The sequence below is a fragment of the Athene noctua genome, chromosome 24 (genome assembly GCF_965140245.1).
Source record: "Athene noctua chromosome 24, bAthNoc1.hap1.1, whole genome shotgun sequence".
Lineage (NCBI taxonomy): Eukaryota > Metazoa > Chordata > Aves > Strigiformes > Strigidae > Athene > Athene noctua.
Window position 1 is genome coordinate 5,542,889 of NC_134060.1, and position 15,866 is coordinate 5,558,754.

General features: G+C 56.7%; 1 protein-coding gene across 3 annotated transcripts in view; it reads left to right on the top strand.

Annotated features, from left to right (window-relative positions):
• Positions 1-15,866, top strand: part of PTPRU (protein tyrosine phosphatase receptor type U) — a 74,614-nt gene that overhangs the window by 25,823 nt on the left and 32,925 nt on the right. For all 3 annotated transcript variants that reach the window (XM_074926385.1, XM_074926386.1, XM_074926387.1), the window contains exons 4-14: positions 39-120; positions 802-917; positions 1,121-1,295; positions 1,880-2,173; positions 5,260-5,568; positions 9,278-9,387; positions 10,055-10,256; positions 11,597-11,699; positions 11,830-12,103; positions 13,761-13,797; positions 14,293-14,431. In XM_074926385.1, the coding sequence (XP_074782486.1) occupies positions 39-120; positions 802-917; positions 1,121-1,295; positions 1,880-2,173; positions 5,260-5,568; positions 9,278-9,387; positions 10,055-10,256; positions 11,597-11,699; positions 11,830-12,103; positions 13,761-13,797; positions 14,293-14,431 (1,841 nt within the window). The remainder of the gene's footprint in view (positions 1-38; positions 121-801; positions 918-1,120; positions 1,296-1,879; positions 2,174-5,259; positions 5,569-9,277; positions 9,388-10,054; positions 10,257-11,596; positions 11,700-11,829; positions 12,104-13,760; positions 13,798-14,292; positions 14,432-15,866) is intronic.

Consider the following 15,866-nt stretch of genomic DNA (forward strand, 5'->3'; position numbering starts at 1 on the left):
CCCCCAGCAATGGGTGACCCCTCTGTTTGGTGCCGCAGGTCCTCTTCGAGGCAGTGGTCTCCAGCGAGCGCAGGGGTTATCTTGGCTTGGATGACATTTTGCTCTTGAACTATCCGTGCTGTGAGTGTCAGGGGATGGGACACGAGGGTGGGTGGCAGTGGGGGTGGGTGGGTGCAGCAGGGTTTGGAGCTGTTGGGATGGTCCTGGTGACAGCTGATGGACTAATTCCAGGGTGCAGCCCAGTGGCATCTTGGTGCCCTGTTGTCACCTGGGCTGGTGGAGCTCCAGCTCCTGGGTACCCCTGGGGCTCCTTTTTCCATCCCCATCACCACCAGCTCCAACACTGCTTCAGTTTCTATAAAACCTTGGAGAAGCACAGACTGAACATATGGCCTGAGTGTCACCATCAAGAGGGGCCACCCGGTCTGGTGGGGACCTGAATTCCCAGGCTGTCCCAACACATTGGCTGTTGGAGTTCACCCATTATTTCTTCCAGGCTGGGACAGGAGATCTGCCCTCCTCTGTCAAGCCCGTAACCTGTATGTGGCACCAGCACTGTGGGATGCTGGAGGGGGAAGGCTGCATCCCCCCCCAGGACACTGGCTGGTGTGCTGGGACAAATCCCTGGGCTTGGGATCCTGCCCAGGATCTTTGCTGTGGGCTTGCTGGGGAGGGATCCTGGCTGAGCCTTGAGGATGGGGACTGAGCCCATCTGGAGCTGGGCTCCAGCATCCCAGGTGGGTTTTGGGGCTGCAGTAGGGATTTTTTTGCAGCAGTACCAATGCTTGTGTCCTTCGGCAGCAAAAGCACCTCATTTCTCCCGCCTGGGTGACGTGGAGGTCAACGCCGGGCAGAACGCCACCTTCCAGTGCGTGGCTGCTGGCAAGGCCGCCGAGGCCGAGCGGTTCCTCATGCAGGTGAGCAACGGCGGTGGTGAAACCATCAACCCCCAGCACTGCCTCTGCAATGCCTCCCCTTTGGGAGAAAACCCTCCTGGGCCCGGGGGGAGAAGGGCAGTCCTCCCCGCCCTGTTCAGCAGACATCATTTGGGGACGCGTTTGGTGGCTCTGGGTGTCACCCTGTGCCTCCTGGTGACATCTCATCTCTCCCCGTGGGGCAGAGGCAGAGCGGCGAGGTGGTCCCTGCTGCCTCCGTGAAGCACATCAGCCACCGGCGCTTCCTGGCCACCTTCCAGCTGGACGAGGTGTCCAAGGAGGAGCAGGATCTCTACCGCTGCGTCACCCAGTCCGGCCGCGGCTCGGGTGTCTCCAACTTTGCCGAGCTCATCGTGAAAGGTGGGTGACTTGCTGTTGCTTGCCAGGTTTCTGGGTCATGGACAGGCTATTTCTGCTGCAGTGTTTGAAGACAGGGATGCTTGGGGCAGTGGGATCACAGTTCTCACTGTGAATGAGTTGCTACACACAGACAGTTCAGTATAAAACCAGGAAACTACCTTTCCTGGTGGCCTTAGATCATTTATTTTTGATTGCAGTAGGTTGGAATTAATTATGGTGATACTGCAGCACCATGCTGGGCAGTGTATCTTATAAAGATAATTAAGGTTTGATCAGATGAAACCCTATTGCAGCTGTTAAAACCTTACTAAAAGTGATGGAGGGCATATGCACAGGCTGAATTTTAAAGACTGGATGGTGCTCTCCCATACTTTGGTGTTGACCTGAGTTTGTCCTGTGCCCTGCAGCACAAAGGTGGTGGGTTTGTGTGGGGAGAGGTGTTGTGAATGTCTCGACTGTAACTAGTAAAAAATAAAATAAAATTGTGGTACCTGTGGCTGTGCCAGTGCTGGCCTGTCTGGGGATGCTGTGAAGCTGCTTCTGGAGGGGGATGCTCCACCTGCCCCTTCCTCACTCCCTTTCAGAGCCCCCCACGCCCATCGCACCCCCCCAGCTGCTCCGGGCCGGTTCCACCTACCTCATCATCCAGCTCAACACCAACTCCATCATCGGCGACGGCCCCATCGTGCGCAAGGAGATCGAGTACCGCATGACCTCGGGGCCCTGGTCGGAGGTTCACGCCGTCAACATGCAGACCTACAAGCTCTGGCACTTGGATCCGGACACAGAGTACGAGATCAGCGTCCTGCTCACCCGGCCCGGCGAGGGGGGCACTGGCAAACCAGGGCCCCCCCTCATCAGCCGCACCAAGTGTGCAGGTGGGTCCCACAGTGTGCCCTGGGCAGGGACCCTGACACCCCAGGTGGCCCTGGGCAGGGAGTGCTGCCAGGGCTGGATGGGTGCTGAGGGCATTTGCAGGTGCAGTCCAGGAGCCTGAAGCATCACTACTCGGATGGATTCACCTTTAATTGACTTTTTAGCAGGTGTACACAGGATCTCAGGACGGAATGCTGATTAACGCCCATCGTGATCATGGCTGAGGGTAGCAGGGTGTAGGGGTGAGGCCAGATCCTGAACCAGCCCAATCAGCTGGCGCAGAGGGGCTCGATATCCATCCAGCCTGAAAATACTCTGATGGACGGTGGGTTTTTGCTGTCAGCAGCAGCTGGGCACGAGCTCAGTGCAGGAAAGCGCAGGAAGGGGATGCGTAGGGATAGCAGCTGCCTCGTGGCCGGTTTCCATCCCTGGAGCTGGGCAAACGCCGGCAGGAGACAGCTGCGCCTCATCTGCTGGGACTGCAGGCTCAGGGCCAGACCCAGCTCAGGGCATCCCTAAATCTCAGGCCTAGTGTCCCTGAGGATGAGCCCCCTTGGCTGTCCCTGGCAAAGTTCCCATCTCGTTCCCTCCTCAGAGGGAGCTGTAGATTATTCTCCAGTGCCTGGTTTTGAGCAGTTGGTGCCTCTAAAAATACTTATTCTATAACTGTTAATCCTCTGCCACACCGAGGGGGTGATGGCTTTGGCTGAGGGGTCGGGCTGCCTTCTTGTGCATGGTGATGACCTCAGGGTAATTCATGGTAACCCCATCCCTGCCAGAGGCCCCTCGGGGTGTCCCCAGGGAAGGGGGGAGCTGGAGTTTCTCTCTGCCAAAATATGCCAACAGAGCCCAGGGTACAGCTGTGCTGCTGGTCTTGGCGTGGGGGGAGGAATTCTGCAGCACCGTGGGGCTGCAGGGGAGCCTGGCCTGTTTCCCTCAGGGGAGTCTGACCTCGCATCCCTGTGGGGAGGTGACCCAGGTTGGGGGACATCCCCAGCTGTGGGGGGCTGGGACTGGGGGTGCTGGCGGCGTTTCAGACACTCCATGGCAACCACCTTCCTGCTGCCGCCGTTAACTGCCGGTAATTGAGCAAAGTGAAGGCAGCGAGACAGCACAGGATTGTCAAGTCGTGTTCACCCTGAGACCCGGCACCACGACGCTGGGCTGGGACCCTGCACAAAAAAAACCCAAACAAAAAACAACACCTAACCCAACAAAAGTGGAGGTCTGAGTGGGGAGCATCGCCTCACAGACAGGGATCGCTGGGGTCATCCTCCTGACACAGGGCAGGAGTGGAGCAGGACATGGGGTGTCCCTCGTGGCTGTGGGACCCCCGCAAGCAGGGTCGGCTTCAGAGATGGGTGTGCTCAGGCACGGGATGACCCTGGTACCACAGCGAGGGGCTGGCAGTTGCTTTTCATCCCAGATTAATTTTCAGAGGCGCTGTGAGAAAGCCCAGGTTTTGTATTACCTTGAAGATGACGACAGCTGCTGTTTGACACTCAGCGCCCTGTATTTAATATCCTGTGGTTACCCCGTTCAGGCTTCCCCAGCTCTTCCATGTGCTGTAACGATGTATTTTTCTCCCTGCTTTCCCCTGGGTCACAGTGGGTTTGCAGGTGATGACACAGCTGCCTTTTCTCCATCTGAAAGGCACCTCAGCAGCTTGTCTGCCCAGCGCCACGTCTCCAGTGTTTTGCAGGATCCAACTTGTGAAGGGACCCTGGGAAAAGCTGCTGTGTAGATGCATCCTGCAGCCCCTGGGTCAAGGGGAGATTCCCCATGTGGCTACATGCCACTGGCCATCACTGGACCTGGCTGCTGTACTGGTGGCTCCCCCCAGGGCATCTAAATACACTAAAGTAAAAAGGAGAGGGAAGGTTGGAGCCTGGCAGTCCTGCGCGGGGAGGTGTTGGGGGGCTCTGGAGGCTACAGGGAGAGGTCCCTGTGCCCTTGGCCACCTGATACGGCTGAGGTTTGGCAGGTTTTAGCAGCTGGACGCAGCAGCAGGGTAGAGCTGGTGTCCCTGCAGCGTGGGGCCCTGTGCCTGCGGCTGTGCTCGCCCCCTCCAGAACCAGATGGGGTTTTACACAGTCCCAGGAGGGAGCATCCGCTCGGGTTGTGGAAGCCTCTTGCAACCCTGAGTTGGCCTGGCTACTCTGTGGTGCAAATCCCAAGGGAATTGCCTGGGGGATCAGCTCTGGGACAGGGAAGACAAAGACCCTCTTTCCCCCTTGGTGTCCTTCCCACCACCTTTGGCTTTGGAAGGGAGTTTACTGCCATTAACCCAAACCACCCCTGCACGTGTGCTGCTGGCAGAGTTGCTTGGCTCCTTGTTAAATCTGACTTCTCCTGTTCACGCCAATTAGAGCTAATTAAACTCCTTCCTGCCGGTGGCACTTGGTCTCTGTCCTTTCAAGTGCCTGATGTGAGCTCAATGAAAGTGTGAGGGTGGCCATCATGCAGACACAGTTATTTGGTTATTTGGGGCCTCTCGTGGTGTGGATGCTCCTGATACCCGCAGTGGCTCTGCGCTGGCCGGGGGAGCGGGGCTGGTACCGGCTTCACCTCTGTAGGGGAGGATGAGCCGAAGGGAGCTGCTGTCCCTATGGTGTTGGTGGCTTTGAGACCCAGTGATGTCCCCAGCCCTGTCTGCAGGGCAGCAGCGTCCTGTGCTGGGGCTGGTCCCAGTTTTGGGGTCAGGGTTTTGGGGTCGCTCATCTTGTTCCTGTGCTGTAAAAGGGCTTTTCCTGGGATACACATAAACCTGTGAGATGTTTTCACAGAATCATTCAGGTTGGAAAAGCCCCTTGGGATCAGCGAGTCCAACCATCAGCCCAATGTTCTCTCCTACCCCACATCCCCCCACAGCTCACCCAAACGACCCTTAAACACCCCCAGGGATGGGGACTCCACCCCTCCCTGGGCAGCCTGTTCCACTCTCGGACCACTCTTGCTGGGAAACATTTTTTCCTCATGTCCAGTCTGACCCTCCCCTGTTGCAGTTTGAAGCCGTCTCCCCTTGTTCTATTGCTAATTACCTAATTTCCGTTATTACTTGTCTCTCCCCATCCCTCTTCTCCCACAGAGCCCATGCGGGCCCCCAAAGGCCTGGCTTTCTCTGAAATCCAGTCCAGGCAGCTGACACTGCAGTGGGAGCCGCTGGGCTACAACCTGACCCGCTGTCACACCTACACCGTCTCGCTCTGCTACCGCTATTTCGTGGGCACTGGCCACAACCAAACCTTCCGGGAGTGTGTGAAGATGGAGCATAACGCCAACCGCTACACCATCAAAAACCTGCTGCCCTACAAGAACATCCACGTCAAGCTCATCCTCTCCAACCCCGAGGGTCGCAAGGAGGGCAAGGAGGTGATATTCCAGACAGATGAAGATGGTGAGTCTGCTCGGGGAGGTGCATCATCCCCAAAAATAGGACTCTGTGGCTGGTGAGCTGTTGGGGTGTCTCTTGTGGCACGGTGCACATCCGTGGCTCTCAGCCAGGGGCGCGATGGGAATATCCCCTGCAGGGATCGCGCTAACTGGGGGGTGAAGAGGCTGTTGCAGGCTGAGGGAAGGCGAGGGAAAGGGGCAGTGATTCTGGCTGGGGAAGAGAAGTGCTGGGGGCAGCTTGTGGGGATGAGGGGACTGGATGGGGATGCCGCTGCTCATCCTCTGAGCATTTGAGCTGTACCCGGTCTGGTGGAGGGCGTGAGAGATGGATCCTCCCAGCACTAGTTGTCCTTAGTGTGGAACTAAAGCCTAGCAGCAATAATTATAACAATTAAAGCTTTGCACATAGGTAACATCTTTTATCTGCTTGGTTGCTGAGTAATTCGGCATTGCTACATTTCTGGGTGAGCGCTGTTAACCAGAGCCTGGTGCAGCTTTGCTCAGCTTCCCCAGTGCTCTCCCCCAGTTAAGTTTGCTCTTGGGTTGGTTTGGGTTGTGCAAATGAGCTCTGCGGATGAGGGCGTGTTGATAAGGTGTGTCTGGCCCTGATTATTTGCCAGCAACATCGCTCCTGGACAGCTGAGTTGTTTCTCTTCTCCCTGTCCTGGCTGTGTCCCGGGGTTGGGTCCCCGCTGCTGGCACCTGAGTGGGGCTGATGTCTTCACTGGAGGCTCCAGTGCTGCTCCAGGACTCCTGGGTTTCGCATCTCTTGCTCCTGCCCAGCCCTTCCCTGAGGATGTCCTGAAGCTGGGGCTACTGGGGAGGTCTCCCAGGTCTGGCTTTACCCTGCACCGTGGTCCCCAGCTGTGACTCTCCATCACCAGAGTTCTCAGGTTGTTTTGGGCTCCAGAGATCCAGCAAATGTGACCGGAGGTACAAGGCAGAGCTGGCTCCGTGTCTCTGGTGCCACCCATCAGTGATGGGCCACATCCAGGGCTGGCAGCTCCTGCTAACGACTCCTCCTGCTTGTCACATCTTCTTTGCTGCCCCATCAGCATCTCCTCTGCCTGCTGTGATGACTCGGCTGCTTTCAAGGGCAGCTGAAAGCTGCTGCTCTGATGCTGCTCCTGCAGCTGGTGGGGTGAGGGGGGCTCATCCTGGTCCATGGAGGGCAGCAGCAGTTGGGGCTTGTGTGGGGTGCAAGGAGCCGCTGCACCCTGGGCTGGGTGCTGAGTGCTGAGTGTGACTGGAGCATCCCTGGCTTTTGCAGAGTCACCAGTGCTTACTGTTAACCAGGAACGTAATTAATCTCCGAAGCACTTTTTAGCATCGATAATCAGCAGTTAAGGTGGATGAATTGATAATTTCAAGGGATCCAGCTGGCTCCAGACCCCCTGGATGGCCCCAGAGGAGAAGCCTGCCATGAAATCCCCCTGCGTGGGACTCGCCTTGATTTGGGACCCACTGAAACGTGCAGCTTTGTGTGTGTGTTGCTCATTGCTCCCATCTCCTAGGCTGGAAAACAAAAGTCTGCAAAACTGGAGCAGAGATGAGAGGCTCTTTGGGTCCCCTTTTTATCTCTAAAGTCTAAATTCAGCACCTTTCTCTGCACCTCAGTACTTTCACTGTCCCCAACCCTCAGCCTGCCCGGCCGGGGGCACCCAGCTTCATGCTCCTGATGGTTTATTTTCCGGCTATAATTGCTTCAGCTGTTCTCACTGTGCTGTGACTGCTCCAGCTGTTTTCTTATTGAATATTAATACAGGAGCTCCAGATGTCTTTTTGCTATACTGTAATCATTCCAGCTGCTCTCCCCTATGTCTTGATTAACCGGGGCTTGTGGCTTCCCCCTTGGATTGAACTTGGGGCCACATATCTGTCTGGGCTCAGGTGAGATCGACTGATGGATGTCACCTATGGATATATTGCAGGTACAACACACGGGCTTGGCCCGGCATCTCCCTGCCTGCCCAGGAGGGCAGTGAGGATTTGAGCTCCTAGAACTGGGTGGTGAGCAGCTGCCTGTGCAATTAAGCCGAGGTAGCGAAGGCTTGTTAATAACAGGACCCTTGACTGGGGTTTGTTTCAGCAGGAGGCCAGCTTTGGTTGCAGCATCCACTGGTGCAGCACTGGGGCTTGTGTCGGGGGGGGGGGGGGGGGGGGCCTGGTGTGGGCTGCACAGATGCACACCCCCATCTCAAGTGGTAAACCCTAGTTTTGGGCTGGAAAACCCATTTCTGAGGCATTCATAACGGCCAAATCAAGGTGTTTTCAGCATCCCCTTTAGAGCCCAGGCATAGTCCTGCTGGCTCCTGGGGGTGTGGGCAGGACACCGAGAGGAAGGGGTGCTGGATCCATAGGTGGCCCAGCTGGTGTTTAAGTGCCCCTATAGATCCAGGGAAGGTCAGTGACCCACGGCTGGAGATTTTGGTCTTATGTCTGCATGAAACAATGAGACTTAATCCCAGACACGTGTGGAAATATCACTGCAGAGTGTTGGTGCTGCAGGGAGGTGTGTGTCAGGAGCCAGTTCTCTCCTTTGCAGTCAGGGTGCATGTGGTGCCAGCCAGAATAAATATATATAAATGCATAAATAAATAGAAATTATGTACATGGATGACAGAAGAGTATATGCACACCTGGGAGCTACCGTACACCTCTCCCAGTCTCAACCTGGTGCACACACAAGTGTGTGGTGCCTGTACTTATATATAAATATGTAAATATATAGGCTCTATATGTATATATAAAAATATCTATAGAGGTACACACATTCTTGCCCTAAAGGTTTCCGTAATTCTCCATGAATTTAATAAGTGCCTTGTGTACATGTGTAAGACACGGTGCCTCTGATTAAATTAACTTGTAAATCAAGTGGAAATTGTGTATTTGCATGGCGGGATGCGTGCGGAAGGTGATCCCTCTCTCTCGGCCCCGTAATTAGATCTGAACAAAAAAGAAAAATAGAGGGGAAGAGCTGATGTCCCTCTGTAACAAGAGGGTGCATGTTTTGGGTCCTCAAGCCCGCAGTGGAGGATGCTGCTGGTGAATTGTGGTGTTGCCAAGCCATCGCCTCTCCTGTCCTCCTTGCTGATCCCCCTGAGTCAATAAGTCCATGGTAAAGAAGTGACTATTGATCCCAGTGTTGTCGATTGCTGTTATTATTTGCAGTTATTGGTGTTGGTGTTAATTAGAGGGGAAGGCTGGAGCATGTCAAGCCCATCTGCAGATGAGGCAGTTGTTGCTTGCCGGAGGGAGTGCTGGCAATGTCTTCTGAAGATGCTGGGGCTCTGGGGGGGGGGGGGGGGGAATTTGGTTTCTAGGGGAAAAGGAACTTTTTTTTTCCTTTCCTCACACTGGTGAGCTCGGCACATGGGGGCTTGCTGCTGTGCTGTTGGAAACTGGGTACAATGCCAGAAATGGTACCTGTAGGCTTTGTGCTGTGGTGTGGGAACATCCCCACCATGGTAAAGTGTCACCAGTGGGCCCAGGAGTACAGTGGGAGTATCATGCATTGCCTTGGGGAGCATCTCCCTGGGGAGCCACCACCCCTGTCTGGTGTCACATGCTGGAGCTGGGTGATGTGGCAGAGAGGACGGGGGGCCTCGGTCGTGGGGGAGCTGCTGCAGCCACCTGGAGGGGTTTTCCTAGAGGATTTCTTCTTCCAACCCAGTTTTTTGCTGCATCCGAGCACGTCCTCTTTCCTTCCCCAGTGCCTGGCGGCATCGCCTCGGAGTCCCTCACCTTCACCCCGCTGGAGGATATGATCTTTCTCAAGTGGGAGGAACCGGTGGAGCCCAACGGCCTCATCACGCAGTACGAGGTACGGCCTGGCCAGCTGCGGCACCCCCGGGAGACCCACGGGGACGTGGGGGGATCTGGGGCAACTGCTGCTTTCAGTTGTGGGGATTAAAGGTGGCTGCAGCATTACTGCTGCCCATGGGCCCCTTGTTTGGGGATCACAGAATCATTTCTGTTGGAAAAGCTCCTCCAGCCCAACCATGACCCTCCCCCTGACCATTCCCAACTCCACCAGATCCCTCAGCGCTGGCTCAGCCCGACTCTTCAACCCCCCCAGGGATCCCGGGGACTCCCCCCTGCCCTGGGCAGCCCATTCCAACGCCCAACAGCCCCTTCTGCACAGAAATCCTTCCTCAGAGCCAGCCTGACCCTGCCCTGGGCAGCTTGAGGCCATTCCCTCGGGGCCTGGCACTTGTTACTTCGTTAAACAGACTCATCCCCAGATCCAGGCTGTGTTCATCCTCCTGCTAGCAGCGTCTGTCCCTGCTGGGAAGTCCTGCTTTTGGCTTCACCAATGGCTTTTCTTATGAATGTCTGATTTCGATTTACATCAAAAAGTGTCTGTGTGTGTCCCACCCGCCCTGACCATCCCCTCCTCTGAATTCATCCCTTTAACCCTTTCTCTTCCTGGATTCGGGGTCTCTCCCCTCTCTCGTGGCTGCTGGTGATGCTCTGCCCCGTCCCTGCAGATCAGCTACCAGAGCATCGAGTCCTCCGACCCCGCCGTCAACGTGCCCGGCCCGCGGCGTACCGTCTCCAAACTGCGCAATGAGACCTACCACGTCTTCTCCAACCTCCACCCTGGCACCACCTACCTCTTCTCAGTCCGGGCCCGCACCGGCAAGGGTTTTGGCCAGACAGCGCTCACCGAGATCACCACCAACATCTCTGGTAGGTTCCCTTGGGCTCCATGCCTGATGCTGGGGCTTCTCCTCTGTGCAGGTACGTGATGGCAGGGCCTGAGTCTCTGGTGTCCTGTGGCTTCTGGTGACTGGATGTTGCTATTGGAGGATGCTGTCGGTGGTGGCAGCCATGGCTTGAGCCCCCCAGCAGCCCCCCAAACCCATCAGCTGGACTGAGTGTGTCTCTGGCTGGGGAGTCTGACCAGCCTGGTGCACTGATCCTGTCTGAGCTATCAGCGTACAACCAAGTGATTAATTGGGTTTTGTTAATAAGCCTCACAGTACTTTGGGCTGTTTGCTCACGTCTGTGGCATTGTGATTAGCTGCAGCAAATGGGCCGAGATGAGCCCTCATGGAGACACTGAAATTGCAAAGTGATGCAAGCTGGACCCTGATGGCTGCTAGTGATGGCTTGGGGACCGTGGGGACGTGCTGGGCACGACAGGTATCCCTCACTTTTGTCTGGGGGTGCTGCTGGGCTGGCTTAGGCGTGCTTCTGCCCTGGCTGGGATGCTCACTCTGTGCCAGCAATGCAGAGCAGTGCTGTCCCCAGGGTGCATCCTGAGGCTGGAGTGTTGGGGTCCTGCTGAGGCTTGATCCTGTTCCCATCTCCTCCCTTCTGCAGACCAGTGTTGATAACCCCCTCAGTGCACACGCACAGGTCCTCTCCCAACTATATTGCTTGTTCTAGACCTTGAGGAATGTTCTGTATTTGGAGTAATTCACAGAATCATCTGGGTTGGAAAACCCCTTGAAGCTCCTCCAGTTCAACCATGAACCTCACCCTGACCATTCCAACTCCCCCAGATCCCTCAGCGCTGGCTCAGCCCGACTCTTCAACCCCTCCAGGGATCCCGGGGACTCCCCCCCTGCCCTGGGCAGCCCATTCCAACGCCCAACAGCCCCTTCTGCACAGAAATCCTTCCTCAGAGCCAGCCTGACCCTGCCCTGGGCAGCTTGAGGCCATTCCCTCGGGGCCTGGCGCTGGCTCCTTGGCTCCAGAGACTCATCCCCCCTCTCTGCCCCCTCCTGGCAGGGAGTTGCAGAGGGCCAGGAGGTCTCCCCTCAGCCTCCTCTTCTCCAGACTGAACCCCCCCAGTTCCCCCAGCCGCTCCCCAGCAGACCTGTGCTCCAGACCCTGCCCCAGCTCCGTTGCCCTTCTCTGGCACGCTCGAGTCATTCAATGTCCATGTTATACTGTTTGGTGATGCCTTGCTGTGGGCAAGGCTTGCTCATGCCTCAGTTTCCCCCTTGAGCAGGGGCCAGTCCCGGGCACATCCCTGGGGACTAAGACTTATCCCTGCCTGCTCTCCCCTGCTCCCTTTGCAGCTCCCACCTTCGACTACGGGGACATGCCATCGCCGCTGAGCGAGTCGGAGAGCACCATCACGGTGCTGCTGCGGCCGGCGCAGGGCAGAGGGGCTCCCATCAGGTAGGTTGGGGCTGCGCGAGGGTGAGACCCCCACAAACGGGGTGGCACAGCATAGATGGCGGGCTCAAGCACCGAGGGAAGGGCAGGACCATCCTTTTTACAAAACTAACCTATGCCTGGCCCTCACCAGCGCCTACCAGGTCATTGTAGAAGAAGACCGTCCCAAGAAGCTGAAGCGGGAGCTGGGTGGGCAGGAGTGCTTCCCAGTGCCCCTCACCTTTGATGACGCCGTGTCCCGTGGCTCTGTACACTACTTTGGGGCCGAGCTGCCTGCCAGCAGCCTCACTGAAGCCAAACCCTTCACCGTGGGGGACAACCAGACCTACAGTGGCTACTGGAACCCACCGCTGGAGCCCAAGAAGGCTTATCTCATCTATTTCCAAGCCATGAGCAACCTCAAAGGGGTGAGTAGCTGTGGGACTCTGCCTCATCCCCTGTCTGGGGTCTTGCTTGGACCAGGCAGGAGCCAAACTGGGGTCTGGGGAGGAGGGGGTCAGAAAAAATGGGGCTTATTTTAGATTCCCCTGCCTTGGGCTGCCCCTCTGGGCTCATCCCCAGTGTCTTCCCTGGGGGGAGCTGGTGCTCTGGGTCACCCTTACGCCACACTGGGATCACGGATGGGTGATCCCCTTCCTCCTGGCACCCCTGGGCTGTGCCTGTCCCCTTTCCAGTGCTGATGTCGAGTACCACTGTGGTACCTGCTGGGACCCCAACCAGCACTGGTGTGGGGAGACCACCTTCCCGGGGCTAATCCTGGCATGGAAAAGGACCATTTGGGCAGCAAGAGCTGTGTGTGTATTACTGGGACCCACTGCTGATACAGTGGCTGCTGCAGAGAGCTCCTGGGAAGCTGCCGAGTTCTTGGGCTGCCCTCTCCCTGCCTGCAGCTGCCTGTTCTCTCAGCAAAGCTGTAACAGCTCCACTCCAGCAGCAACCGTCACATCCCCCTGATTTCCTTCAAGTCACTGGTGGGACCACCCGGACCCCCTGGCAATGCTTCTCAGCTTCACCTGCTCCAGCAACTCCCACCCCACCCCAGGGAGCATGAGCTGTGAAAGTGAAGCAGTAGGACTGCGGCAGCATCCTCATTCTGCACGGCTCCATCTTGCCGGAAAGGTGTTGGTTTTTGAATCCTTTCCTCTGCTCTGGGATTGTTCACAGCTCGCTGGGCTGTAATTAGAGCCAAGGCGGACAGGGAAGATCTCGGCTCTGGCTTGCTCGGGCACTGCTGGATAATAACTGGTGGCTGACACTGTTTTATAGCCTTCCTGCTGGGAGGCAATGGATTTGTCCCGGCTGCAGTCAGATGTCACAAAAAAGCTGGATCCCAGCTTGGGTGTTTTGTGATTTTCATGCCAGATGGAGTAAGAAGCAGGAGAAGGAAGAGCTGGCGACCTCGGGGAGAGTGATGCCAGAGCTGGCCCTGCCCCGGGCAGGTTTCGGTCTGAGGGCAGATGGAGCAGCATTGCCAGCACTCATGTCTGGAGGGGCTGGAGGATGCTCGGGGAAGAAGGCAATCCTGCCAAGATGGTGCTTTCTGTATTGCAGTGGAAGTTGGATGCGTGGAAAGACGGGATATTTTAGCTGAACCCATGCAAATACTAAAGCTGTTGGAGACCTGAACTGGAAGACCTCATGGCAACCTTGGCAGCGTGCACAGAGCGCTGGGGCTTGAAAACTTTGAAAAAAACATCCATGAAGCTCTGAATGATGACCTAGGAGTGTTTTAGGTGTAGTTGGTGACGTGCTGGTGACCTGTGGTTCGACTGGGTCTGCTGGGTCCCTCCATGGATGGTCTTGAGCTTTGCTGTCACCTCTGTGCCAGGAACGATGGTCTCAGCCAAACCTGGTGTCACTGGGGACACATCATTCACCAGCATGTCTTGGGGTGTGTGTCCCCAGGAACTCCTTCGGCTCAGTAGCGGGTGCTGCAGCACAAGTCACCTGCAAACTCCCTCATTTTGGGGGTCGAAGCACCAACGGACCAGCCTTGCTCAGAGCGAGGAGCAGAGCTGCTGGGATGCTCATCAGATACTGACCCCCTCTTTTTTTCCTCTGTAGGAAACTCGGCTGAACTGTGTCCGGATTGCTCGCAAAGGTGAGTCCTTCCCTTTCCCAGCCGGTGTGATCCTGCCGAGGCTGCGGAGCTGAACCCCCGGCAGTTGGGGCTGAGCAGTGGGTGGCGGGGGTCAGGGTGCACATGATGGCTTATTACAGCCCCATCCCGTGCTCTTGTTTCCCACTTTCTTTGGTCTCTGGGTTTTTCCCTTGGTTGAGTGTTTCCTCTTAATGCTGTTACCGTGGTGGCGGTGGGAGGCCGGAGTCAGTGTTGGATGCTGAATCCAGGGGTGGATTCAAGCTTACGTTGGGCGGGACAAAAGGTGGCACAAAAGGACCGTCTCACCCCATGGGAAGCGAGAGGGGGCTCACCCACAGTCATAGTGTAGCACTGCAGAGCCCTGAAATGTCTGGGTGGAATAAAATGTGTTCAAAGAGCATCCTGCAGGACAAATCCCTCTGTCTTCCTTTCTGATGTTGCCAACTTGCCTGGAGCTGAGCGTTGACCCTCCTGCCTGTCCTTGTCCCCTGGCAGCTGCCTGCAAAGAGAGCAAACGTCCCCTCGAGGTGTCACAGCACTCGGAGGAGATGGGCCTGATCCTGGGGATCTGTGCTGGAGGGCTCATCGTCCTGATTATCCTTCTGGGAGCCATCATCGTCGTCATTCGGAAGGGGTAAGGAGACCCGGTGTCGCAGCTGGTGCCTCCCATCTGCCCTCTCCTCCTATTCCAGCCCTTTGCCACCACCCCAGCATTAACTGGGAGTTACTGGTGGTGATACTGCTGCCCTGGGCAGACTCCAAACCTTTCCTTGAGCTGTGTCTCCGTGTGCTCGTGCATCCCACTGGGCACAGTGCTCTCCTTGCTCTGTAACTCCAGGCACGTCAGAAGGCACTGGGGATACTGGGGACCTTCCTTCACCCTTTGGGCTCTGGAGCTTTGTTCCACTGTCTGTCATCCCTGTATTTTTCAGTCTTTTGCCTCTTTTTTTCTGCTGCTTTTTGGCTTTGTTGACTTGCATCAATGGAAATGCTTCTGGCCAGGATTGGGCTCATAGGGGCCCTGGACTGGTGCTGAGCCCAGCTGTCCCCAGCCTGCCTGCTCTCCCCCTGCTAACAGAATCTGGGGGACCCTGGGGCATGCAACTCTGCACCCCTCCAGCCCATAATTACAAAAATCAGCTTAATCTGCACTAAGATACTGTCTCTGGGCTTCCCGGCTGTCTTGGCCAGCTTGGGGCTGGATCCGTCCATGTTGCTGTGTGTGGCCATGCTGGTGCCCTCCCGTGGGGGTGGGTTAGGGATGGGGCTCTGAACTGTTCCCTTGCATTGAACTGGGGACAGGGAGGAGGGAAAGACATTTTCATTCTTGCCCCTTCACCGAGCCCCCCTGAGATGACAGGTGAGAGAGCAGAGAGCAGAGCCCTGGGGTGCTCAGTTCTGGGATTATGGATGGAAAAAACCCTCCAACTGTGGCTCTCACCTAGAAAGCGGCGCAGTGTGTCCTGCTGAAATAGTTGGGCAGGCTCCGACTCTTCTCCAGGGCTCTGGTTCCTTGAGAGCACTGGGAGGAACAGTGTCCCCCCTTCCTCTGGGGGCGGGCAGGGGGCTGCCCCCAGCTCTGGGTGCCCCGCAGTGTGGGTGCTCAAACCATCCTGCATCCTCCTGGGCTTGTTTGAATGGGGAACCACCAGGCTTCCAGTGAAACACGAGCAATCCCTGGCTGAGAGCCCTCAGCTGGCTCCAGATGAGTTGTTAACATCTGGGTGCACGCTGCAGGGGAGGTTTTCCCAGGGCTCACGGTCCTTGGGGACCCCCAAACTGCTCTCCCACCCCCATTGGAGTCCCCACACTCCCCTGGCTGGGGAGCTGAGTGTGGCTGGTGTGGCCATGGCTGTGGCCGTCGTGGTGGGCTTTCACTTGGGAAACTCAGTGGGGTGGGAGGGAGGAGGGCGAGGGCTTTTCAGGACGCTCATCCCCGGGAGCGCTGGGGATGGGGCTGATGATTTTTGGTCGGATGCAGCGCTCTGGAAAGTAGCTTCTTACTGGTGGGGCTTGAGGCAGCACCGAGCCAGGGGGGCTCTTAAAGCAGGGGAGAAAGGGCAGTAATT